Source organism: Trichoplusia ni, unplaced genomic scaffold (genome assembly GCF_003590095.1).
Source record: "Trichoplusia ni isolate ovarian cell line Hi5 unplaced genomic scaffold, tn1 tig00000672, whole genome shotgun sequence".
Taxonomy (NCBI): Eukaryota; Metazoa; Arthropoda; class Insecta; order Lepidoptera; family Noctuidae; genus Trichoplusia; species Trichoplusia ni.
The window spans coordinates 32,197-57,192 of NW_020800051.1; the positions used below are offsets into that span (position 1 = coordinate 32,197).

A 24,996-nucleotide genomic window follows, 5' to 3' on the forward strand; every position below is an offset into this window, starting at 1 on the left:
AGGTAAGGTCAGTGAAATTTCAGATAAGAGCGGGGAAAGCGCGCACTGAATACAAATGTTATCCTCTGCCAAATTGATTTATATCTGCACGAACTCTCGCTATGTATTTTCCACAATACTCCGTACATGCACGATGTGAGGTAAATAATAATGTACCGCGAATCGAAATGCTGGGTTAGTGATTACGTAAAGGAAGCCAGGCCTCGTTTGGTTAATTCGATTTGAGCATCATGAATTTGTTGTCTTCACAAATAATATGTGATGGAAGCAGTCAATCAGTAGATAAGTAGATTTAGTACAAATCATATAAGTAAATTAGCAATTTTTAATGCTTTTCGCCTATTCCACCTAGTATCTTGCATACTAGGCCACCCTTTTTTTGTTTGGCGGCGGAATTCTCATAGACACCTTCTTGAGGAAGGATAAGGGTAGTGTCATGCTCTTACTGACTAATCCTGAACCGCCGTGCAACGTCTCCTGCATTTAGTCGGAGTGCGACAATGCATAGCAATTTAACACGCACTCATAATAGGCAGTATGTGTGCGTGTGTACGGTATGATGTGCGCACTACTATGTTTCGTCGGCCATATGAACAGCCTGTTATATTTATATGAATTTATCATAAAAATATATAAGCTGGTTTAAATAAAGCGCTGATACTGACGGCCTATACTACATTTGCCTGCATTCACTCTCAAAGCTAACGTAGATGATTCAGATGTGTTTTAATGCACAGCAAGGAGTTTGTGAATGCTTAGTACATGGACTTCAATGCAGCGTCCACATACCATTTCACGAGGAGTCTATAATTATATCAGTCATATACATATAATATCAGTTTAAATGAATTAATAGTTCAAAGTAAACATGTATTGTTCCAGCTTTAAGTAGTTTCTAAAGAGCCTAAGTTTGAAGTTGTTTGTCCTTTCTGATAATAGTTCGATAATCTCCTTTGAATCAATATTTGGAAGGTAATATAAATATTGCACTTCTCGATGTAATTGAGTTGACGTTATGAAGTGCAGCATGCGGGTCTTTGCGCTGTTGATACTGAGCTTAGCTGTAGTTACAGGCAAGTAAATAGTTATAGGTTTCAATTTCATTAATTTTTTTGCATGGACGGCTTACTTTCATGAAAAAAAAAGAAAATATCGGTTCCTTTTTAAAGGCATGGGGCCACATGCCTTTTTTTTTGTTAAGGCGGGGGAATCCTCATGGACACCCACTCCCTCGGGGGAGGAAATGGGTAGTGTCAGACTTTTACTGACTAAACCTGAACCGCCGTACTACGTCATCCTCGGTTTTGTGTCGGTGTATGGCAATGCGTTGCAATCTTTCATACACAAGGGGCCACATGCCTAACTTGCAGAGGCCTTGTTGAGAACTTAAACCTAAAATGAGATGGGGAAACTACCATGGTAGAATAATATGGCACTTACCGTTCAACGCATAGAAATGAAATTAGATCGTTGTAAATAAATTATTTCAAAAATATGAAAAAGTAAAATGTTTTACAAATTGTGAAAATTTAAAAATTAATTGTAAAATTCTTAAAATTATAGAAGTTTTTTTGAAGTCTCTCGTCTTCCTTTTTGCATTTACCTGTAACAAAGAAAAATTATATTAGAAATGTTGTAAGACATAAAACTTTAATCTATTACTTTTTATCTAAATGCAAAGATATTTAGTAGGTCAGATGTATTTTAATTTGCATTGAGAATAATATCCATTGATCAAAGCTGAAAAAAGTTTGAATTGAAAGTACCGCAATTACACCACTTTTACAGTTGCCCGCTATCATGGGTAATTAAACCCAAATTAAGTTAAACTCACAAATATACAGTATAAATATGTATTAGGGTTTAACTGTATAAATAGAAAGGGTTTTATGTCCGGTAGTAATCATGAAAGCATGAAAACTTAAAAAGGGCTAATCTTCTTGTTTTCTGGTTAATGTACAACCTAGTATCAGTCAATAAATAGTGTAGTAGTCAATACTCATTGCCTGGCCGAGCAAGGCACCAGCTTTTCTGTGGAAGGGAGGAATAACGATATATTTTTGTCCTCAGCTGTCCCTATAGATCCACAGAGGATAGTTGGCGGTGAGCTGACTACAGTAAATGAGTACCCGACTATAGTAGCCCTGCTTTACTCCTACTTTGGGACGAACTTTGGACAGTCTTGTGGAGGCACTATCCTTACCAACAGAGCGATTCTTACTGCGGGCCACTGTCCTTCGTAAGTCAAATTTTTATTTAAATTTCAATAACAGCAAAATGAATAAATGATCGACGAAATAGTCAGAAAAGAAGTAGTTATATCCTTATAAGCGGAGAAATTCCAGGAATGTTGTGAAACGTAATTATTGAAAAATAAAAATGGCATTAAAAATTTATAAATTAATTAATTACTTTGTTTCAGGGGTGACACTACCGTACGATGGCGAGTACGAGTAGGTTCCAGCTTTGCAAACAGAGGCGGCATCGTCCACACCCTGGCTTCCATCACAGTGCATCCTAAGTACAACTCTAGGACCATTGATAATGATGTGGCTATCCTTCGCACTGCCAGTATTATCGCATTTGGGGAAGTCGTCCAACCTGCTCCTATAGCCGGCCCCAACTATATCCTCGCCGACAACGAGGTCGTGTGGGCTGCTGGATGGGGCACTACCGCCGTAAGCCTTTTTTATAACCTATACCTAATATTGACGTAATGGGTAGAATGTTAAATGTGTTCAAAGGCAATGACTGCGACCCATTCTTAAAAGGACCCCCAAACGAAAAGTTGAAAGCAAAAAAAGAGTTAAATAATTTTCAGTTTTCCTCTAATGTTCAGAATGTTCAGAATGTTAAACAAATTGGTGATACTACTGAAGCGACTGAAATATGTTCCTGAAGATACAATTCCATATAATTGCAATTACGCTGTGAACTTTAAGTTGTTAAAAATCAATATTTAGTAATACATTTAACAGAGATATCCTACACAATCAATTATATTTGCAGTCCGGTGGAGTATCTTCAGAGCAACTACGTCACGTACAGTTATGGTCTATCAACTACGAGATCTGTAAGTCTCGGTACGCGGGGCGCGGTACTACCGTCACGGACAACATGTTGTGCTCCGGCTGGCTCGACGTCGGCGGTCGCGACCAGTGCCAGGGAGACTCCGGCGGTCCTCTCTACCACAACGGCGTCGTTGTTGGTGTCTGCTCGTGGGGCGCCGGCTGTGCCAGCCCAAAGTATCCAGGAGTCAACACACGAGTTTCCCGTTTTACATCTTGGATACAAACTACTGTTAATTAAAAACTGACAAATTCATTCGAGATTTATTTAAATACCCATTTCTAAGTTTCAAAAATCAAACTTACAGAGCTAGCTACAAGGACGTTTCTGTTTATCAAAATAATTACTAAAATACTTGTTCCTTTGATTCGATGTGTTAGCTTGCATTTGCATAGACTCTTTGTTTCAAAAAAGAATTGGGTAAGGTACTTGTACGATATTTCAAGTCCAAAAAGATTAATGTGAGCAAAAAAGGCAAATGGTGCGCCACTTTAGAAGTACGTAAGTTATTCAGAATGGGTCTGAACTGATATATTTTAAACCAAAGCTTTTAATGTTTGAGAGGAAAATGTAGCCGTTACACAAGAAAAAGGTTATCGTGAAGATGTTTGAACGCACATTTTTTGTTTTAATTTTAAAATTCTTCGGCTTCGTGCTCTTTCTATACTTACATAGGTATTTCCTTGAATATACGAGAAACCAAACCAATGTCAGACAAACCTTGTATTCCTTACCAAAAACGAAGCATTTTATTTTATTGTTAAATGAATATTAGACTTCTTCTTTTAAAAACTACGGTAAATTATCTTTTAGAACATTAATAAGAGTGCTTCGTGCAAATAAAATGTGATAAGCCAGAATTTACTTATCGAGGAAATATAATATAATTATCAGGCGCTAAGAAACGTGATAAAGTCAGTTCTTTATGCATTAACCGACTTTCGGTTAATGTTCGCTCGTTCTCGTTAAAAATAATTATAATCCATTGCTTTTGTACAATAACAATTTTAGTTTTATGTGACCCACAGACAGAAATTATTTAAAAGACAGACGCTGTTAAATTCACCCTAGCAATACACAAGTAGTATACTGATTAATATTTTAAATTATTATACAGCGAACAGGTTTCGTGTGAAAGTAAAATTCCCTTATTTTCAGAGGACGAACTATGAGAATAACGGGGATGAGGATATTTATTTTTTCAGTGCCCGTCTTTCAATTATGTATATGCATAATAATAGGTACGAAAAAAAATTACTAAATCGTTACAATACGAGGTCTTTTAAACTTTAGAGAACTTTCTTTATTATTTTTTATTGTTCAGAAAAAGGAAAAAATACGTGTCACACATTATTGAATTTCTCTCTGTGGGATTACAAAGATTTTTACTATTCATACAAATATTATTCATATACATAAACATGTAATAGACATGATGATTATCATGATTATTATAGGTAATTACTATTTACACAACGTAAACTAGATTCATCATTCATTCATTCATCATCAGCCTATCGCAGTCCACTGCTGGACATAGGCCTCTCCAAGTGCACGCCACTGAGATCGATTTTCTGATTTTCTGTCGTAAAAGATATTTTCAATAAACGTGTTATCTGATTAATTTGGCTACTATTTCCGCTGATCCGGTCACACATTAGGCAAATAAAATAATCAGACCAACTGTCATATAGAACTTGGAACACAAAGTAAAGTGCGATCCTACTTTGGAAACGGTAATAAAAAATAACCGGAGAAAAAATAAACTTTTAAAAACAAATGTGCTTGGTGACAGATACTTCCTACTACTATTATAAAGGCGAAAGTTTGTAAGTATGGCTGTATGGATGTTTGTTACTCTTTCACGTAAAAACTACTGAATGGATTTGAATGAAACTTTACCACAATATAGCTTATACATCAGAATAACACATAGGCTACAATTTTTGAGGTTTCTAATGTGAGGTCGTAAAAAAACATTTTTTGCGCTTACATTGCAAACGCTGACTGAATCCTACAAGATAGATAGAAGGCAGATCGATAGATAGAAGGCAGGTATAAATTATAACTTATATCTTCTAACCACGCGGACGAAGTCGCGGGCAACAGCTTGTCTTTTATATTATAGCGGCAGCAGATTTACATGCATCATCTGCAAAATGTCATCTGCTTAGCTACCATGTTTCATGAGACAGAGTCTTGTGGCGGATGAGCGGGCGGAAGTAGAGACGGTCAGGCAGACAGCAGACATTTAATGGGGACTTTTGGTTACGAAATTGAAAAAGTATATTACAGCTTGATAAATAATTAAAAAAAAAATACATTAATGTTTATAGTGTTCTGTATGTAAATTATTTGGAACAGATATGTTCAAAACACGTGACTTTAAGAACAGAAGTAGAAACAATAACAGAATTAATCAAAAGTAAACAATCAATATTAGATATAATCTTACAACAATGACACTTATATCAGAACCCTGACTTACAATACGAAAATATTTTGAAATGAGGTTAGATATTACAAAATTTACTCATTAATCTCTTAATCATTAACTGTATTGGTTAAGTTTAACCGTGTGTTTCTATATAAATAGAGGAGGATTAACTACAGTAGGTGTTAGAAGTTTGGTGTGGAGTTATCATAATGCGTGGTTTAATTGTTTTTCTGGCTGCCAGCCTCGTCGCTGTGTCGGGTAAGTGCATTTAATCTTACGGATTTGCCATCAAAATTATAATGAATGGCCAATCTTTATATCGTTTCATATCGTTATGACGTGGCGGCTACTGATTTAATCTGCAATGGATTAGTGTTCGTAATTTGCTACGGGTTTATAAATTATATTGTTTTTGCTATAAAACTCTAGGTAGATATTAATTTATAGGGCAATAATGCTTCTTTTACGGTTAGAAAACTTTGGCTCTTACAATATTAATTTGTACGCCCAATACATTCGTATAATAATCCGGTTTCGGTAATTAATATGAAACTGCTCCTGCAACATTCAAACAGGTCCAATTTATAAAAAATAAAGGTAAAATGTAAGTCAGACTCGCGACATGAGGATGAGGGTACTGTCTGAGTAAGCTGAAAAATAAATAAAAGAAAATGGTTACCCGTCATTTATGACTGTTTTAAATATCGTTTCATCTCAATTTTGATTCCTATAGTGGCATCAGAACAGAAATCCTTTAATTTTAATCTGCGAAAATGTGGAATGTTTGTCTATAACCGTTTATGAGAGACAGCCTGGTGACAGCCAGTAGTCTTAACAGTACTTTTTAAAGGCTAAATACACCAGAACTACCAGAAGGTGTATATATAAAATATCCGCAACCGCAATAATATTACCTTAAGACGTGGCGGTGGGCCCCTAGAATAACACAGCAGTAAGTTACATGGATCACGTAGGAAAGGTACTTAGTAGGTAGGTATTTGTTTACTTACTTTTCTTCTAATAAAATACTGTTCAGCTATTTTTGAATAGCTGTACTGAAAATCAATATAAGGGAAAGGGCTAGGCGGATGGGAAGAACACTTAATTACCAGGGGTATTATAAGGGTTTCGCAAAACAAAGGATGGCAATTAAACGTTTTTCAGCGTTTCCTTTATTTCCAAGAAATTACTGTGATTATTCCAACTTAATCAGAATTGCCTAAATCCATTATAACCGTCTGTTATTGTACTTCACAAAACTTATCACAGCATACTAGTAGGTGGCTGCTTTGATTAGATTAGGATTATATTATCGTTGTTTTTAAAACATTTAATAAATAATCATCTGTTTATCGACTCCTGTTTCAAGGTTGGATGGTGATATCAGCATATTAAATTTAAAAAACAAGGAAAAGTGAATGAAATTTACAATATTTTTATGAGTAATTTAGGGACATTTAGTATTTTTTCTATCAGCAACGAATTTCTTGACATAAAACCTCACTTTTAATATTTTGTGGAGTCGAAAGTCCCCGAATTTTCAACAGGCAAAATCTTAATAGAATCAGCACAATCTGGGCGAGTTGGCAGCTTTCACCTTTTTGAGACTAGTGAAATCATAGGGCAAAACGTGTTTGTTACACGAAACAATCATGCTGACTGCAGTATAAATTGAAAATATTGTTTTTTAAAATGCGTCGTACTGTTTATTAAGGAAAACTGTTCTGCATTACTCTGGGGTTATGGTGGTTTAATAATGTGTAAGGTATACACCGTTTTAAGCTGAATCCGGTGGGATTGAAAGCGGTTCAATATTGATGGAGTCAGATTGTTCGCTTTAAGGATCTAATGACTACGTTAATAGACATGGCCCTTCGGTGTAAAAGTAACCAGATCTTTTGCTTAACATGCTCAAGCCAAAACAAGCATCTATTTATGTTAATTACACATAATTATGTTAGTCTTGGATGGGATTGAACCGTTTCCGTTTAAGTTAACCCAATGGTGAGCAGTCTAAGTCACTATTACGATCTACAAGAGGTCAATTCAATACCGACTGACCTTTAAGAGCTGAAATCTTTAGGAATGTTAGTGAAGTAATAGTTTTTCTTTAGCGATAGAATGGGGCTTCCTATATTACTCAATACTTCTTTCTTACTAATAAGTAAGTAGTAATAAGTAAGTAAAGCAACAAAGTTTGTTGCTGTCGAATAAGCCAGGAATGCAAAACATATGCTACAACTCTCGGCTCTACCACAACTCTTTAAGCAAGACGGTTGCAGCATTGGAAGTGAGCGTAGAGCATCGATACTCTTCCAAACCAAAACTCTTTTACTTTTTGAGGCTGAGAAAAAGACATCAGAATTTTGTTTTTTCGTTTGCTGCATACAATATTTTAGGTAACGAGTATAAGTTTCAAATTGAATGCGTATTATGTAGTATAATTATTCAATGTTTAAAACCTTAATCCGATTATATTTTTATCGAAATACAGAAGTTGAATGTGATAAGAAGGCTTACATGAGATTACATATAATCACGTTTGAGCGTTTTTTTCAGACGGGTTCGTATTTAATATAAATTTCAGGGGTTTTTTGCATTGACTTTTTATGGAAGAAATTATGTTATAGATAACAAATAAATTGTTAGTCTAAGTTGAAATGTAGAGATTATAGTTACAAAACCCGGTCAAGTGCAAGTTGGACCGACGACACTGAGAGATATGTACAAAAAAAGGAAAAAAAAATGGCCGTAGGATGCTCATTACCGACTTATTTATTAAATCTATTCTAAAATATTGATTCTTAATATAGATTGACGTAACATGTTATTTCAATGTTGAGAACTGCTAATAGGTTTTGCCATACTGTAAAAGTAGAGAACTGGCTATTTACTTATTTTTTCGACTTTTTAGGTGACGTATTTACGGAGATAAACCTGGCAATGGTATGAATAAAATCATACCATTTAATATGTCACACAAAACTTCCTTTTTTTAATTTAATTTATCAAGTTGTTGTACATTATATGAAGTATATATACCCTAGGGAAGTTCAAAAATACACAATCTACAGATTTCATCTAATCATGTGACAATTCTGCATTTGGGTCACAGAAATTGATATGTGGACAAAAATCAACGCAATCGTTTGAGTGAATTCGGAATTCGTTCGGTTATTCCGAGGTTTTTAGACGTCCGGAACCCTAAAAATCGACACATCTGGGAAAAACCGTCATTTATGAAGGTATTAACATGATTAAATTTAAATCAGAGATTATAACACACACGTTTGATTGCGAGATTGGTCTGTAAAAGTGCTTGTTGGCCTTCAGGCCTTCATTCGACACAGCCAAAATTGAAAATTACATACGGAATTTTGAAAAAAGAGATTATTATGAAATCCATGGACACCTATCTAAATTAAACGTATTAAAACTTGATTTGGTTTCTAATTTATCAAAGAATATGCCATATAACTGCTGGGGTGGTTGAGTGGAAAATGTTATCCTCATAAAATGATAACAAAAATGATTTGTCATCAACCATTAAAGAAAAAAATCTGTTATCTATGAAGTCGGTATACTGACGATACTTAAACGTGACAACGTCCTAAGAAAAATTAAATGGAATGCCTCAGAGCCATCAAATTATAAGACGAAGTTACGTCGATATTACCAAAATATTCTTCGTAAAGATTTCTATGAATTATATTATAGTCACGCCTGCAAATCATTGCAGTAATAATATAGCCACGAAAACAAAACCAATCTGAGGACAAATACGTGTGATATCTAATCAAAGAACCACTTTAAATTAACGATTTGTATATCACTATTTAGAGTAGTAAAGTTTTGAGTTTCATCTTTATCTTATCATAATTGCATATTTCTATAACTACCTAAGTACCTCGAGTATGTCCGAAATGCTATGAAACGTCCTCTTAATAGATGCTATTACCGTCGCAACTGCACAAACCGCACAACATACAAGCAAAACCTTTTATTTAATTTTAAAGTAACTATACGTATCATGTTTATGTATTGTATTATTTTTCAATCATTCAAATTTCAACGAAATCAGTCTTTAAAAACGTAGCTCTTGATTACAAATATGTATTTTTTTACAATAACATTATACATAATCGACTATTTTTGTTTTATCAGGAGTCCCTACGTCTCCACAAAGGATTGTTGGTGGCTCACTCACGACTGTCGACCAATACCCTACAATAGTGTCTCTGCTTTTTTCCTGGGGCTCTTCATACTCTCAAAACTGTGGCGGCACCATCCTAACTAAAAGAGCCATATTAACGGCTGCGCATTGTCCATAGTAAGTACTGAAAAACTGGCCGAAACCCTAAGAAATTATTCTTTGCTTAATATGAACTTATCTTCCATACGACATACTAAATAAACATAGTTCATGGTTTGTCATAGCATTCACTTCGTTTTTTGGCAAAAAAATTTAACTGCCCAGGATTTGGTTTTTTTCTAAACAGTAACACAAATTTGTTTTTTATTTTAGTGGTGACACTCCATCCCGTTGGCGCGTCCGCGCTGGCTCTTCCTATGCCAACAGCGGTGGTAGTGTGTATACTCTGAGTTCCATTGCCATCCACCCTCAATACAACAGCCAAACAATGGATTCAGACGTCGCCATCATGCGTACTAGTTCTCAAATTACATTCAGTAATGTTGTCCAGCCTGCCTCTATTGCTGGTGCTAATTACAATCTTGGCGACAACCAAGTTGTCTGGGCTGCTGGTTGGGGCACCACGTCCGTAAGTCTAAACATATTTTACTCTCACATTTTCTGTACTACTAATTTTTTTTTATGTATATTTATTAAAACACTGTATCTCAGCTTGTATGCAAAGTTAAAATAGTATAGGAGTCTAAAATGTGATTGCTTTCTCTTTCAGTCTGGTGGGCTTGGATCTGAGCAGCTACGTCACGTCCAGATTTGGACCGTGAACCAGTCAGTCTGCGCGACTCGTTATAGCAATGGCGGCGGCAGCATCACTCCCAACATGTTGTGCTCCGGCTGGCTCGACGTCGGCGGTCGCGACCAGTGCCAGGGAGACTCCGGCGGTCCTCTCTACCACAACGGTGTCGTTGTTGGTGTATGCTCGTGGGGTTTCGGCTGCGCACTTTCTCAATACCCCGGAGTCAATGCTCGTGTCTCTCGCTTCAGTTCCTGGATCCAATCTAATGCTTAAAGCTTATTTTAATATCAATAAAAAAATAAAACGCCAGTTGGTTTTCATTTACCCAATTTTATATTCCGATTTGTGAGAAAAAAATCATGATCTACTAATAAATTTATTATGTCTGTACATACTCTCGAATGTCATAAATACAAATACTGATTTTATATAATAAATTATGAGGTGAGTAAGATATGATTATAACAATTAGTTTATCAACCAAACGATATGGTATCAGGCAATTATCGTCTTTGAAACATTTTGAGATGTTAATGAAAAGCAATTTATTTATCTATTTTTATTAAAGGACTTCGATGGGAACCATTTGCCACATTAAAGAACGAGCACTGATCACTAGTCTTGTGTATAGGAAATATTAGAGTCAAAAATTTAAAATAAAATTTGAACTTTGGTCCACTTTGCCTTTTAACAACTTTAAATTTCGTTAGTCCAAAATTACATGCAGCTTTATTTTTTGACATATATGAATACCATAAGATACTGTGCCACAAATTTAGACATACAGAGATAATAAATTAACAAATACTTTTGTCACATGATTTTATGCAGACATACCTTACATACAAAACTCCTTTTGAATTAAGATAGACTAGCGACCTCGTTCTTCTGAGTAACATGTAAAAGTCGTGCACTGACTAAACAATAAGAGTATTGTTGCATGTATTTTGAAGCCTGGCTTCAATTATTCGAAATACATTTTATTTACAAAATGTTATCTATAATAGTTTTCGTTCTAGCAATAAAACATTGATATTAAACACAGGTCCTACATGATGTCGCATTGTATTAACTTAGACAAGAATAATGAACTTTAAAATGCGTGGTAATTATATTTTCTTTTCGGTAGCTTTTTAGCGTAGTTTGCTTTTGTAAGAAACTTTTCTCGTCTGCAGCTTTGATATTATAGTTTGGGCATACTCGTTAATTCATGTCACTTTTAACATTATTTTTATTCTAATATGTCAACTTTGATCATATTGATTTCACCTTCAATGTTGTCGTTCGACAACACTGTGATACGTAGTTGTATGGGTTTTTAAAATATTACAAGAAACCTAATAAAACTAATTAAAATTCTTATCAGCTATTGCATGGACGTGCTTAATAAATTGTATAAGATTAAGTGATTACTGCGATATTTGTTTTTATCTGCTACCTGGACGTATTTCCCCAAAATTGCTTATTATGGCTTACCAACGAAATGCTTAATAAATATACTTGTATATCAGCTGACCAAAGTCGAACATTAAAATAAAGAAAAGATAACAATAATTTAATATGTAGATAAATAGAAGTTGACGACTCACGTCCAAAACTACCCATTTCATGTTTACAGAAATAACTACCGTAAACAGTTTAAAATTATTTCACGACCACGTTTGACACGGTCGGTCTATGGATGGGTGACTATCTATGCCATAACGAGTTCTTCCTTGTCTCGAAAGGCAAGTAAAATTATGGGTCCTGGCTCTCATTCATACATCTTTGACAGTCGTTAAGGGTAGTCAGAAGCTAGAAAGTCTGACTACCAGTCTTATTGTTGCGTTGCCCTGGCACATGGGTTCAAGGGGTCAGAGAGGGAGCCGCTCCTTGTAAAACACTGGTACTTAGCTACATCTGGTTAGACTGAAAGCTGACTCAAACATATATAGAAAAACGCTAGGATGATGATGATGTGTGTCAATGAGCCTCTTTTGTTGGATTGTTAGTTAGCTGATGAGAATAATGTGAGACAGTGTAAGCATTTTTTAATTTTCCATGTGACAAGAAATGGAGTTGCATTTTATATAGGTGGATGTTCTGATCATAATGACAGGCTTTCATCTTTGACGCAATTATATAAGCTTCAAGTTTCAGAAGAACAATAAAGTTGTGATAACGTTAGAGGAATGGCGGGAGAGGCAGCTCGTAGTATGGGACCTGTGTACTGTACTTGTGGACTTCTGTGATATTGATCTACTCATAAATTTTCTGGGCTACGTATTTTATTATTGAAGGGTTGAAAGGGGAACATTCAGTATCCGCAAATAAAATTGTGATTGATAAATTAAATCATTATTAATTTTTAATGATATAATAATAATTAATAAATAAATGCGGACAACATCACATACATTGTTCTGAACCCAAAGTAAGTTGCTAAAGCACTTGTGTTATGGAATTCAGATACAACGAAGATACCACAAACACCCAGACCCGAGACAATGTAGAAATGTGAATTTTTACATTGACTCGACCGGGGATCGAACCCGGGACCTCAGAGCTAGCGACACCTTGAAACCGGTGCGTACGCCACTCGACCACGGAGGTCGTCGATTATTATTAATTAATTTGAACAATCGTATATTATTTAAGCATTGTTCTGAATCCATGAGGAGAAGCGAGATACGCGAGCATTAACACCGGGGTAATACGGGAGAGCACATTGTTCACCCCAAGAGCAAACACCAACAACAACACCGTTATGGTAGAGAGGACCGCCGGAGTCTCCCTGGCACTGGTCGCGACCGCCGACGTCAAGCCAGCCGGAGCACAACATGTTGGGGGTGATAATTTTTCCTTTAGTCTGGTAACGCTGGCTACAAACGTTTTGGTTCACAGTCCAGACCTGTACGTGGCGAAGTTGCTCAGAGGCTGGTCCCAGGAACTGAAAATGAACGTAGTTTGTTAAATTTGATACAATAGAAAAATATGTGTACGTATTCCTGGACCGTTTAAAATATCTTCTCAGGGTGTGTTTGCCTAATTATATACATCTCGCCCTTCATAACCTTAAACGTTTGTGTTATTTAATTGCGCACACCCTTTCTGGCACTATAATATTTAAATTTCTAAAAAATAATCGCTTACGAAAAGACGTCCCCATCCAGTAGCCCAGACGACTTGGTTATCACCAAGATTGTAGTTAGGGCCGGCGATAGAAGCAGCGCGCACGTTGTTGTTGAAGGAGAATGTGGAAGAAACGCGAATGATGGCAACGTCGTTATCTGTGGTTACAGCATTGTAGTTGGGATGGTTGATTATGGATCGGACGGTGTGAACCACACCACCGCTGTTGGCGTTGGTGGAGCCTACACGGACTTGCCATCTGGCAGGAGCATCACCGCTGCAATAAATAGTTTCAATCTTATAATCTGCACCTATCGCATTGTATTATCTAGTACAAGAACAGAAAAAATGTCGTTCTAAATATATCTTTACTAATAAATTCTATCTTAAAGTTCAAGTCGTTTGAGGTTTTAACTATTTGATTGCATTAATTGCCACAAACAACCACTGAGAAAAACTCACATGGTGCAGTGGGCAGCAGTAAGGACGGCTCTGTTGTTAAGGATGGAGCCTCCGCAGGACTGCCTGTGGCCAGATGAGGTCCTAGAGTGGAGGAGTGAGGCCATAGATGGATACTGGTCAATAGTGGTGACAGAACCCCCGACGATTCTCTGGGGATTCCTGGGAACGGCTGTGAATGTAGAAGATAAATGGTTTTATAATTAGGACGATACGTTTAGTAAGGTAGAAGCATATGATTTTATACAACGATTAGCTGATGAAAATATCAATGACGAATTTTTGATGAGTATTACAGACCAACGAAAGATAAAGATGCTAGTTAGCTTTTCTTTTCTTGATAGGTATTAGTTAGTATTTTGACAATCAGTAACATCTTTATTAATGTAAATACGTTGGTGATTCAAAGTGATGGGAATAACTTAAATCCTTTTATAATTTTGGAAGGTACATGAATTTGATATAACTTGTATTATTACAAAAGCCTTGTGCTACGATATTTTCATAGTATTGTTTTCAAGTGATCAAATTAATTATTCTGTCGGAGAATTTTTTTTGGTAAAAAATTATTTCACACGTTAATGTTAAGAAATTCGGGGTGGTGCGTGATTAATTGATACGCATTGCAACGCACCGGCCAAAGCGCGGCAGATGGTGGAGGGCGGTTCGGATTTGGTCAGTAAGAGTCTAACACTACCCGCTTTTTTCAACGAGGAGATGTTTAAAGCAGGGATGCCAAAAAAGGTGTATAACATATACCTGCCACAGCAGCAAAGCAGAGAGCCAACAATGCAATCACACGCATTTTACCGAAGACTGAAAATAGTTACGATCCGTTTGTTAAATTCATATTTATATGATAGATAATAGGAAAAAACCCAGGTACTGATTTTTTGGTATTCCTTGGATAAAATAAAGTGAATTAAAGGTTAAAAATAAGGCTCTTGTTACGGTTTAGCAAATTTTGTTTAGGATATAAAAATAACACAATCGCAAACTTTTAACGAAAAAAAAAATATCTTACTAGCTAATGACCAAAAGTGTTACCACTTTTATCAATTTCAAAACTTGTTACTACTACATTCGAAACAATAGCCAAAGAAAAACAATGCAAGCCAGAACTTTCATTAAAAACTATTGACCAAATATTTTCCGAATACATGACATGACTAGATAATTTATTGTAGCTACTTTAAGAATTTATCTATAATCCAGGAACTCTCTGCCCCGCACATCTAAATAGTGGCATGACCTATCGCTTGAGTTTTTCCCGAACCAATACAACAGTAAAACCTTCAAGAAAAGAACGTATTCTTTTATAAATCCTTTCTTCTAGAGCTTCTAGCCAACGCACTTGTGACGCCTCTGGCGTTGCTTATTTTAATTCCTTAACATCAGGGACCCAATTCTGCTATGTACGATGGCCGATGAATTAATGGCAATTGGATTAAATTTGAAATTATTCCTATTCTCTTAAGTGTTTTGCCAATACAATAGTTGGAAGTTAATTGTATTGACCTTGAGTGTACCGCCCTTACTGAATCAAATGATTGTGCTGAAAAATGTTTAAAAGAATACGAAAATTGACATTATAAGCCAAATTTAATTCAGTTATCGACCATTGTGAATAGCAGAATCGGGGCCCAGGCGATCCTTCTGCCCCGATCACATAATTTTTCGGCTAAACTGTCAAAAGTCTTACTTTTAACTTTAATAAGCTTTATCTGGATAAGATAAAGCATATAATAGATACAAAAAACCAGACCGTGGGTTTTTTTCTGTTATCTTGCTGGACAGATAATTCTTCCGATGGGATTCTCGCATCTATCATTTAATCATTGTATTGCTTGATTATTGGTCATGTTATAAATTGATTTAACAAATCGATCACCCCTATTGTCAGTTATCGGTAAAATGCGTGTGATTGCACTCTTGACTCCCTGCTTTGCTGTGTCAGGTATGTGTTTTATGACTTGTCGTATAGTCCCTTATAACCATTAAACTACAGTAGAAGTTTATTTTTTTTTAATTTTTTGATGGTGTTAACTAAACCATTTTTGTCAAGTTATCAGACATTCAATATATTTTTATATACGTCTATTCCAACTAGAATTCTTTTTTCGGTATCTGCCAACAATTTTACATAGTGTTCCTGTTATAAAACCTTCATACATTGTGGAGTGTAAATACAATATTGAGTATTTTCCAAGATATTTGTATCGTCGAACCGAATTATTAAAGTAAAATTTCCTTAATACCTACATGTATTTAATTCATTAAATTACGAACTGAAAAAAATATTGCGAATGAGAATAAATATTATTTTGTTCTTTTACATTTTTTTTACAACATTTTTTCAAGTACCCATCTTGTGCTCATTAAAATTAGTCATTTACAACCTAAAGTCATATAAAAAATATGCCTTTGAGTAATACTCATTTAACTTGTACGTTCTCAGCTGTCCCAAAGATTCTCCAGAGGATGGTTTCAGAATCTGTCACTCTGGACTCTGGATCTGAATCTCGCTTCTACCCATGACTGGCCTCACTTTTCTTGTCTTAGGGCAGAACTAGCCACAGGCACCATGCTTATCAAAAACAACCATACTAGCTGTTGCTCGCTGCAAAATGTGAATGTCTATTAGACGTAGTTTGAAAAAAAAAATTGACGTTAGGCATTACTTGACCCTTCAGATAATAGTTTGTTGGTCGAAAAATTGTAAGGACGATATTTTTTCAAAATTTTCCAATCTAGATCATATAATGCGATGGTTGCAGATTATAAGATTGAAACTATTCATTGCAGCGCTGACCCTAACCACAGATGGCAAGCCCATGTGGGCTCCACCAATGCTAACAGAGGTGAAGTGGTTCAGACCATCCGATCCATAATCAACCATCCCAACTACAATGCAGTAACCACAGATAACGACATTGCCATCATTCGCGTTTCCTCTCAATTCTCCTTCAACAACAACGTCGCGCTACTTCTATCGCCGAGTCCAACTACAATATTGATGACAACCGGATTGTCTGGGCTACTGGATGGGAAAGACTTTATGTAAGGATTTACTTTTTAATTTTTATATTACATTCTTAAAAATTATTTGCGGCCGCAAATAACTTACGAAACAAGTAAACACCCATATAGGAGATATGTTTATCGTTTGAAAAATATCTACGCATATTTTGGCGATTGCATTAAATTTGTCTACTAACGTTTTTTTCTTTCAGTTTAATTGACCAGCGTCTGTGCAACTTCGTCTCGTTCGGTTCAGTGTCTCACAGGACACTTAACCAGAACACTTCTAACCAGCACTACCAGACTGTTGGCAGATTCATCACTGCTTACATGTCCGGAGCACGACATGTAAGCAGTGGCAGCGGGCTTGACATCGGCGGTCGCTTTTTACTAATCATAATTTAAAGATAACTTTATCTAGGTTTTTTGCTTAAACTTCAGTGAATTTGTTCGAATATTCTATTCCGCGACCATTACACAGTAGTGTGTCTTGCGCACTATATGCTAACTGGTTAAAAAGGTATATTTTCGTACTTAGTTACGTCTTACTAGCTCAACAGCGTAATGTTCTTTTTATTATGTCATCATTCCCCTGCCCTTTTTCAATTATTTTTATTTGGGGTCGGCGCAACATATCTTCATTCTTCCATACTTTTCTACCGAAAGTCATCTCACAAGAAACACTCTTTGCAGCGATATCGTCTTTTACACAATCCATCCATAGTTTCTTTGGTCGTCCTCTCCCCCTATATCCATCCACATCCCTGCTCAACGCCTTCTTTGTTATGTAGGTGATTGAATTAAAATCTTCCGGTTTAAACGATTAATTGATAAGAAATATCGCATTGCACCAGGGTTTCATGTATTTAAAAAGTGATTGGTCATGTCTCCTTTCCTCAAATTGAATTCAACTTATCTTATCTGTATAGAGCAATACAAGGTACTTTGCAAAAAACCCGGAGAAGGACTCTTTTAAGATTATCTAACGAAATAGATGTAATTTAGATTTTAAATATATTACGATACCATATTATCTATTTATCACTTGATAACGTAAGAAATCATGTCTAAAAATAAATCATATACAAAAAAATAGTTTGACAAAATAATTATTTTATTCTGCAATGTCAGTGATCGGCGTATTATTGGACTCTTTGTTAACTCTTTATTTTGCTGATGTGATGGGTATATATGTTCTTACTTGATTTATGAAAATGTTTCTTATTACCTATATGGTAAATGTAAAAAAAAACATTTTTAACTAATTTAACTATCTTCTAAAGATCGTAGCGTCATGCCAATGGCAGTTTTATGTGATACTAGGTTGCCGGTTGCTACTTTGTCCGCGTGGTTAGAAGATATAAGTTATGACACCTTGGTTTACAATATCGCAAATTTCTTACGGAACTCTTTTTTTTTGGAAATAAATTATATAGCAATATGGAACGATAATCTAGTGAAGGTCATAGGTCGAGTCTGGATGAGGCTGGAACTGTAGAAATTGGCCCGTGAAAGGGATGGTCTATGCCGAGCAGTGAGAGGACAGAGGCTGTGGAGGATATGATATGATATAGATTTTTTTTTATTCCCAGACAGACATGGTAGAAAAGTTAGCTAGCGATTATTTTTAGAGATTTGCATTGCATCTGATAGCAGAAAAATAAAATACGAATTGCACGATTAAATATCTAACCAAAAAGATTTTATCGAGCTATGGAGAGAATGTTCTGAAAAATCACGACAGGGATCTAAAAAGTGGGGCCACAATGTTGTTAAATAAAGATTTAAATATAACACAAAACGTTTCACACGAAAAAAGGATTTTATATCCAATATGCAACTATCTATCTAATATCCAACTGACGGACTAAAAATTTAGTCCGTACCCTTATTTTACCCTTATTTAGTCATCGTTAATTTTTTTAATTAATCATGGTATACTAGACCAGGGGTCACGTCATCCGCTTGGGCAGTGATCACTGGGCCAAAGTCACCGCACTTTGCGAGCCAGTGGATGGACCTTAACGCTTATTGCGCGGACTGGTTCCATGACGCCTAGAACAGAGAATCGTGGAAGGATTTGGGGAGGCCTTTGCCCAGCAGTGGGACACTGTGGGCTAGGTATTGAATACTAGACGACGTCTGTCTTCTTAATTCGTTTTATCAGATTAGCTATCTCTTTGCATTTGAATTATCTTTAAGTCTATCTAAAAGTAAAAGATATATTCATTTAATATCCAATCATCTACATTATTATCTACTTACATTAGATTATAGAGCATATATAAGCGAATTATAATGTAAGAACTACACTATTGTCAGTGATTAGTAAAATGCGTGTTATTGCTCTGTTGGCTCTCTGCTTAGCGGCTGTGGCAGGTATGTGTAATTCAATATTTATTGTTAATAATAATAATGTACGTGTGTGTGCTAGTCTCATAGACTCTCCTATAAGACTCCAACAAGAACAATCAAGTACCTAATAGGTAGTAGTAGTACTACATTTTTTATTTGTAAAGAATGTTCAGTAGCAAAATACAAGAAAGGCTAAATGCTTTTAGGACCGTTTTCAAAGCAGTAGTTATTTAATATTATTTGTAAAAAAAAGAAATTCGATACATCATGATATTTACATCTTTGAGGTCCTTTTATATCTTAATGAATGTATTGATTTACTCCCACATCACACACAACATCGTTTCTTTGAAACCAAATTTGGGTTTATTTGAAAGTCTCTCCTACTTGCCCTCCGTATCTTTATTAAAGTCCGATGATTAGACTTTTGTTTGACCTTTTTGCTTAGATGATAAAAAATAAATGTATGATATTATGCTCTATTTATAATTCCCGCGTAGCAATTATATTTTTTGGTGTATCAGTGCTATGCATCATGAAAACTATATCTTACTTTTATATTCCCAGCCGTCCCCAAAAATCCCCAGAGGATTGTGGGGGGCTCTGTCACCACTATCGGCCAGTACCCATCTATGGCTTCCCTCCTCTTCTCTTGGGGTACAACTGGCCACAGGCAGTCCTGCGGAGGCACCATCCTTAACAACCGAAGCATCCTTACTGCTGCCCACTGCACCGTGTAAGTTCTTATTCTGCCGCAAGTCTTATTGGTACTTTTATATAACTTTATCAGTCAACACTTTGCAGATGTTTTAGATGATGTGTATGACGAATTACAAAGCAACGAGTTAATGTCAGACTTTAAATTTATATTGACTTTTTTATTGCAGCGGTGACGCTCCTGCCAGGTGGCAAGTTCGTGTAGGTTCCACCAACGCCAACAGCGGTGGTTCAGTTCACGCCACTCAGCAGATCATCAACCACCCCAACTACAGCGGATGGACACTCGACAATGACGTTGCCATCATTCGCGTTTCTTCCACATTCTCCTTCAACAACAACGTCGCTTCTGCTTCCATCGCCGGCTCCAACTACAACCTTGGTGACAACCAGGTCGTCTGGGCTACTGGATGGGGAACCACTTCTGTAAGTATTTTATTCTTCAATTGCTGATTTTATAGGAACTGTACTAATAATCTTCATCACATTATGAAGTTTTCACTAATGACGAATATTTTTATTTCCAGCCTGGTGGATCTCTCTCTGAACAGCTCCGTCACGTGCAAATCTGGACCGTTAACCAAGCTACTTGCAGAACTCGCTACCAAACTCTTGGCAGGACCGTCACTGACAACATGTTGTGCTCCGGCTGGCTCGACCAAGGCGGTCGCGACCAGTGCCAGGGAGACTCCGGCGGTCCTCTCTACCACAACGGTGTCGTTGTTGGTGTCTGCTCATGGGGTCAATCATGCGCTCTTGCTTTCTACCCAGGTGTTAACGCTCGCGTTTCTAGATACGCATCTTGGATTCAGAGCAATGCTTAAGTGTTTTAAGAAACTGTTATTTAAAACAACCAATAAAAATATGATTTAAGATGAAATTGACTTTTTTGTAGAATATGTTTATGGCAAAGGAAGTTAATGAATTTTATGTCAAAATAGTTGTCCATGGAATTTAAAAAAGGAAAACATTTATATTGCGTACACACAATGCTGCATGATATGCACAACACACCACACTATAAAAGCACTTCTCGACAAGCTTGACTTAAATTATTGTATTATTAAGAAAAAAATGATAAAGTGTTACAACACTGTGCCAAAGGGCATTAGACTGTCAAATACCAGATAGGTCATTCTAAACGGAAGGAATTAGTATTTTGTACCTTTTTACTTGCCTTTTTATAAAAAGTCTGGAAGAACAAATAATGTTAGTATTATAAAAATAACATAAATTCAGGTATCTTTAAATCTGTTATATGCAGTTTATATAGCAGTTTTGAGGCATCCACTTCTATGAGCACCCATGGGATCTTTAGGGTTACACAGACAATTAATTTGGTTAACAATAAAAAGGGTAACATTTAAAATGATCCCAAGATAAGACCGTCTACTTCATACAAGTATACGTAACGATACGTGATTAGTCCCATAAACTCTTCACAAAACGGAGACCCCAGTAAAAGATACTAAGATTTCAGACAAAATCTTAAAAAAATATATGATGAGTGAGTGGCAAAATCGTAGGGTTAGGTAATAATAATATCTAAGCTACGATAGGATTGTTTTAGCATGACACTCTCGTGCCCCTAGCACAGGTATAATAAATATAGTGACACAGCGTTTGTTATCGTCTGCAACGGCTTGACCGACTTATGTTTTTTGTGCTTATTTGGTAGACCTGAGAATATATATGTGAAAAATTATTTTCCGGTGCAATTAGTGTTATTTAATTATATCCTTATGGTACGATTGTCAACGTGGCATATGCTTAAGCTATGATTAACGTTAATAAGTTTTTTTTTGTCTTTTAATCTTTGTTTGTACATCAATACGATACGATACTCAACTATTTACTTATCTATGTTTGTATCGAAGCGGGAAAAAGATTGTTGTTGAAAAGATTAACAGATTTCCAAGAGATAAAAGGCTATCAGTTTAAATCACACCAGCCATATGGACAGTGACCGCATACAGTGATACAATGAATCCAGACGTTTGGCGGCGCCATCTTGGCAGCCGGGATATAGATGCATGTCATCGGGTTCGGGGTGTCCTGGCATTAGGAGTAGTGGAAGGATTCAGGGAGGTCAATACCCAGGGGAAGGACACCGTGGCCTAGAAAAAAAAAAACAAAAAAAAACACACATTACGTGTGTACACATACAAATTTACAATCGTGGTATTGTTTTGCGTGAGCTCCTTTTTATGAGTCATTTGCTAATTTGTTCGATGCTTAGATTATCCTACACTACACGAATTGGAAACAACAAGACATAAAACAAAAAAGAAAAACAAATAAAGATAAGATTTATGAGTTAGCACTGTTTTATTTTCCTTAATCAACTATTAATCTGTTCTTATAAAACGGTGTTTCCGGTTAAAGTTATCTTTGATTATAGTTATAGATAAATGTTAAAAAGGTGATTGCTAGTTTAGGTAGATAATTGTTATTGAAACGTAATTTTTTGTGATAGTATACTTTATAGTATACTATGTCCCTGAGACTCAATGAGATCATCAATCATCAACGGAATCCTAATATGATCACTTTCACTCTCTCGTTGTCTGTCCCTCTGTCAAAGTCGTTTTTGAGCTTAAGCTATCGAGCTTCATTTCTCTTTGTATTCTGTTCAAAAAAAAACGCAGTAAGAAATTACAGTTAGTTAAGACTCGCACTTGGGCAGTTTTTATATATTAACGCAAATGTGCACTTACTTTTAAACTGACTGCTTGCAACAACGGACAGTGCAACACGTCCGAAACGACAATCCTTTGAAGCTTTATCAAAAATCCCCTTAGCTGAATAAAATACGAACATGCCATGTTACTTTAAAAGTTAGTAGTTTGTATATATTGTCTGACAAACTATGGACTTTTATTGTTTATTTTTTTATTTATTTATTTAATTATCCCACTAATCTACCATTACAGGTTACTTAACCTAATGCGGTAGCTAGGACTAAACAAAGGTCTAAGTATTTATGTGAACTAGTGTTTCAAAGATTGAAAGATTTATTTATCTTGTTGTTGTTTTAAAAAAAACTTAGTGTCACTTTGAAATGCTTCCACGTCATCTCAGTAGGTATTAGTTTGATGTAAAAAAGATTGCATTTAAGCTATGGCACAAAAAAATAGTAAAAAACACAAGTTTCGGACACTAAAGAGTTTTTACCAATGCTTTTAAAAACTAGTTTTATTTTTGTAGGTCGTATCGTAATAATTGATAATACAATATAAAGTATAATATAAAGTAGGCCTGACGTTAAGCTTTTTATCTGCTTCCGATTGATTCGTAATTTGATTTCAAAATGTTTTATAGTTTAATGATAGCACTTCACAGTTTCCGAATTACCTGAAATTTAGTACCACTGTGCGAGAAGCACTGCGAACGTGTTGCGGGTTCGATAGCGCCGTAGGACAGAGATTACTGTCATCGACGAATGATTGTCCTGAGTCTGGGTTTCTTGTTTAAGGTTTTCGATTGAATACCACAAGAGTAAAAGAGCCGTTTTAAAAACAAAATGTGATACAGTATGAACTATTTTGCTGATATGGATCCGATCCGATGCTGGGGATGGCAGTTGGCCGTGTGGCCTGTAATAAAACATCACTACCGGGTTCTGGCTCATTTCATTAAAATCGACAACTATTTCTATTCTTAAAACACAGAGCAAGCTCTTAAAAAAACTTTTTATAGAAAAGGATTTGCTTGGGAAGCCATAGCAGTTTTTTTATTGGGTACATTTTTATCGATCATACATCGCTCTAAGTAGAATAACGGGCATTGCTTTCTAGCATAAAATGGATATAGTTGCGCATACCTAATGTACTTCTTGACTAGTCGTAATTAGAATTAAAACGTAAAAAAATATAAAGAGAGACAATCTCCAATTTAGTAAAAATTGAGTTGGATATAGTCTCACAACGTAATAATTAATAAAAAACGTACTTACATACCTAAATGTGAATTTGAAATATCTGCCTTTATCAGGAAATCAATGCAAGTACCTGCAACAATAACAATAAGTGTAAGGAAAATATTTTGTTTACATATAACTGATATAAATTTAAATTTAGTAATCGCATGAGTCATGGTTCCGAGTAAGGTGGTAGGTCTTGAAGTGTTTACGTATATTTTAAGAAACATGGTTTTCAGAAATCAATCGCGTTTGGAATTTTACAAATGATATAAGAACTTATAAGTTCTTATATCTTAATATAAGAAATGTTTAACGAGATCCAACATACAAACTATGTCGATAGTTTTGTTGGACATTGCATCAGATTTAATGTTTTTTATCATGTACCTGTTTAATAAATAAATAAATAAGTAAGTGCAAAGCTGAAGTGTTCAGAATAACTTGTATTCATGTTTTTTGTTGAATGAAAATTTCAAAATCTTTGATAGACAAGTAAAGCATGCTTAACAAAAAAAAATGTGTTTGCGCTGTCAGACCTGAACCTGATACATTTAAGTTCGCGTTCCAATCAGGAAGCATTTTGTACGTTTACCTACCAACAATCAAATAACTGTAGAGAAAAAAAAATGAATATCAAAATATGCGATGTTCACCTTGTTGTCACTTTAAGAACGTCAATAAAATAATTTAAACACGTGATCAAATGGAACTGCAGTTGAAGTTATCAGCCATCATAGATACAATTAAAGTGGTTAGGCTATGAATCAGTACACTCTGTATAAATAGTTCAAGTGATCTAGAAGTGTAAGCATTGGGAGTTGAAGAGAGACAATGCGTGTACTCATAATTTTCCTGGGCTTCGGCCTTTTGTTGGCTGATGCAGGTAAGCCATTACATAATTTTTTTTTATAAGTCTGTATAATGTTTTTTTTTTTTAATAGTAGGTAACTAAAAAGACG

General features: G+C 35.6%; 3 protein-coding genes and 1 long non-coding RNA gene across 5 annotated transcripts; 3 read left to right on the top strand and 1 right to left on the bottom strand.

The window, feature by feature from the left end:
• The first annotated feature begins 1,800 nt into the window (after positions 1 to 1,800).
• LOC113507123 (trypsin, alkaline C-like) lies at positions 1,801 to 3,324 on the top strand. The gene is made up of 4 exons (XM_026889979.1): positions 1,801 to 1,804; positions 2,071 to 2,239; positions 2,423 to 2,678; positions 3,010 to 3,324. The coding sequence occupies exons 1-4, from the start codon at positions 1,801 to 1,803 to the stop codon at positions 3,307 to 3,309; spliced, it is 729 nt and encodes a 242-aa protein (XP_026745780.1). The 3' UTR covers positions 3,310 to 3,324.
• Positions 3,325 to 5,700: 2,376 nt separating this feature from the next.
• On the top strand, positions 5,701 to 20,995 carry LOC113507126. Its single transcript, XM_026889981.1, has 13 exons — positions 5,701 to 5,764; positions 9,671 to 9,836; positions 10,032 to 10,287; positions 10,429 to 10,627; positions 13,110 to 13,303; positions 13,591 to 13,794; positions 14,035 to 14,216; positions 16,828 to 17,082; positions 17,256 to 17,422; positions 19,333 to 19,422; positions 19,966 to 20,134; positions 20,286 to 20,541; positions 20,643 to 20,995. The coding sequence occupies exons 1-13, from the start codon at positions 5,716 to 5,718 to the stop codon at positions 20,937 to 20,939; spliced, it is 2,484 nt and encodes an 827-aa protein (XP_026745782.1). The 5' UTR covers positions 5,701 to 5,715; the 3' UTR covers positions 20,940 to 20,995.
• Positions 12,995 to 14,882, bottom strand: LOC113507127 (trypsin, alkaline C-like). Of its 2 annotated transcripts, none has more exons than XM_026889982.1 (4): positions 14,782 to 14,882; positions 14,026 to 14,194; positions 13,585 to 13,840; positions 12,995 to 13,381 (listed from the first exon to the last, which is right to left on the bottom strand). In XM_026889982.1, the coding sequence occupies exons 1-4, from the start codon at positions 14,825 to 14,827 to the stop codon at positions 13,085 to 13,087; spliced, it is 768 nt and encodes a 255-aa protein (XP_026745783.1). In that variant the 5' UTR covers positions 14,828 to 14,882; the 3' UTR covers positions 12,995 to 13,084. The 2 variants fall into 2 exon arrangements, with proteins under 2 accessions (XP_026745783.1, XP_026745784.1); XM_026889983.1 differs by lacking the exon at positions 14,782 to 14,882 and adding an exon at positions 14,657 to 14,739.
• LOC113507128 lies at positions 15,871 to 18,149 on the top strand. Its single transcript, XR_003401801.1, has 3 exons — positions 15,871 to 15,979; positions 16,828 to 17,082; positions 17,256 to 18,149. It is a non-coding gene; the product is annotated as an uncharacterized LOC113507128 (long non-coding RNA).
• Positions 20,996 to 24,996: the final 4,001 nt, after the last annotated feature.

Coding starts and splice junctions, on each gene's coding strand:
- LOC113507123 (XM_026889979.1), top strand. Junction 2,240..2,422: donor ACTGCGGGCCACTGTCCTTC/GTAAGTCAAATT, acceptor ACTTTGTTTCAG/GGGTGACACTACCGTACGAT. Junction 2,679..3,009: donor CTGGATGGGGCACTACCGCC/GTAAGCCTTTTT, acceptor TTATATTTGCAG/TCCGGTGGAGTATCTTCAGA.
- LOC113507126 (XM_026889981.1), top strand. CDS start 5,716: ATGCGTGGTTTAATTGTTTTTCTGGCTGCCAGCCTCGTCGCTGTGTCG. Junction 13,304..13,590: donor ATAATTTTTCCTTTAGTCTG/GTAACGCTGGCT, acceptor GCTTACGAAAAG/ACGTCCCCATCCAGTAGCCC. Junction 13,795..14,034: donor ACCACACCACCGCTGTTGGC/GTTGGTGGAGCC, acceptor CACATGGTGCAG/TGGGCAGCAGTAAGGACGGC.
- LOC113507127 (XM_026889982.1), bottom strand. CDS start 14,827: ATGCGTGTGATTGCATTGTTGGCTCTCTGCTTTGCTGCTGTGGCAG. Junction 13,841..14,025: donor ACTGCTGCCCACTGCACCAT/GTGAGTTTTTCT, acceptor TATTTATTGCAG/CGGTGATGCTCCTGCCAGAT. Junction 13,382..13,584: donor CTGGATGGGGACGTCTTTTC/GTAAGCGATTAT, acceptor GTTCATTTTCAG/TTCCTGGGACCAGCCTCTGA.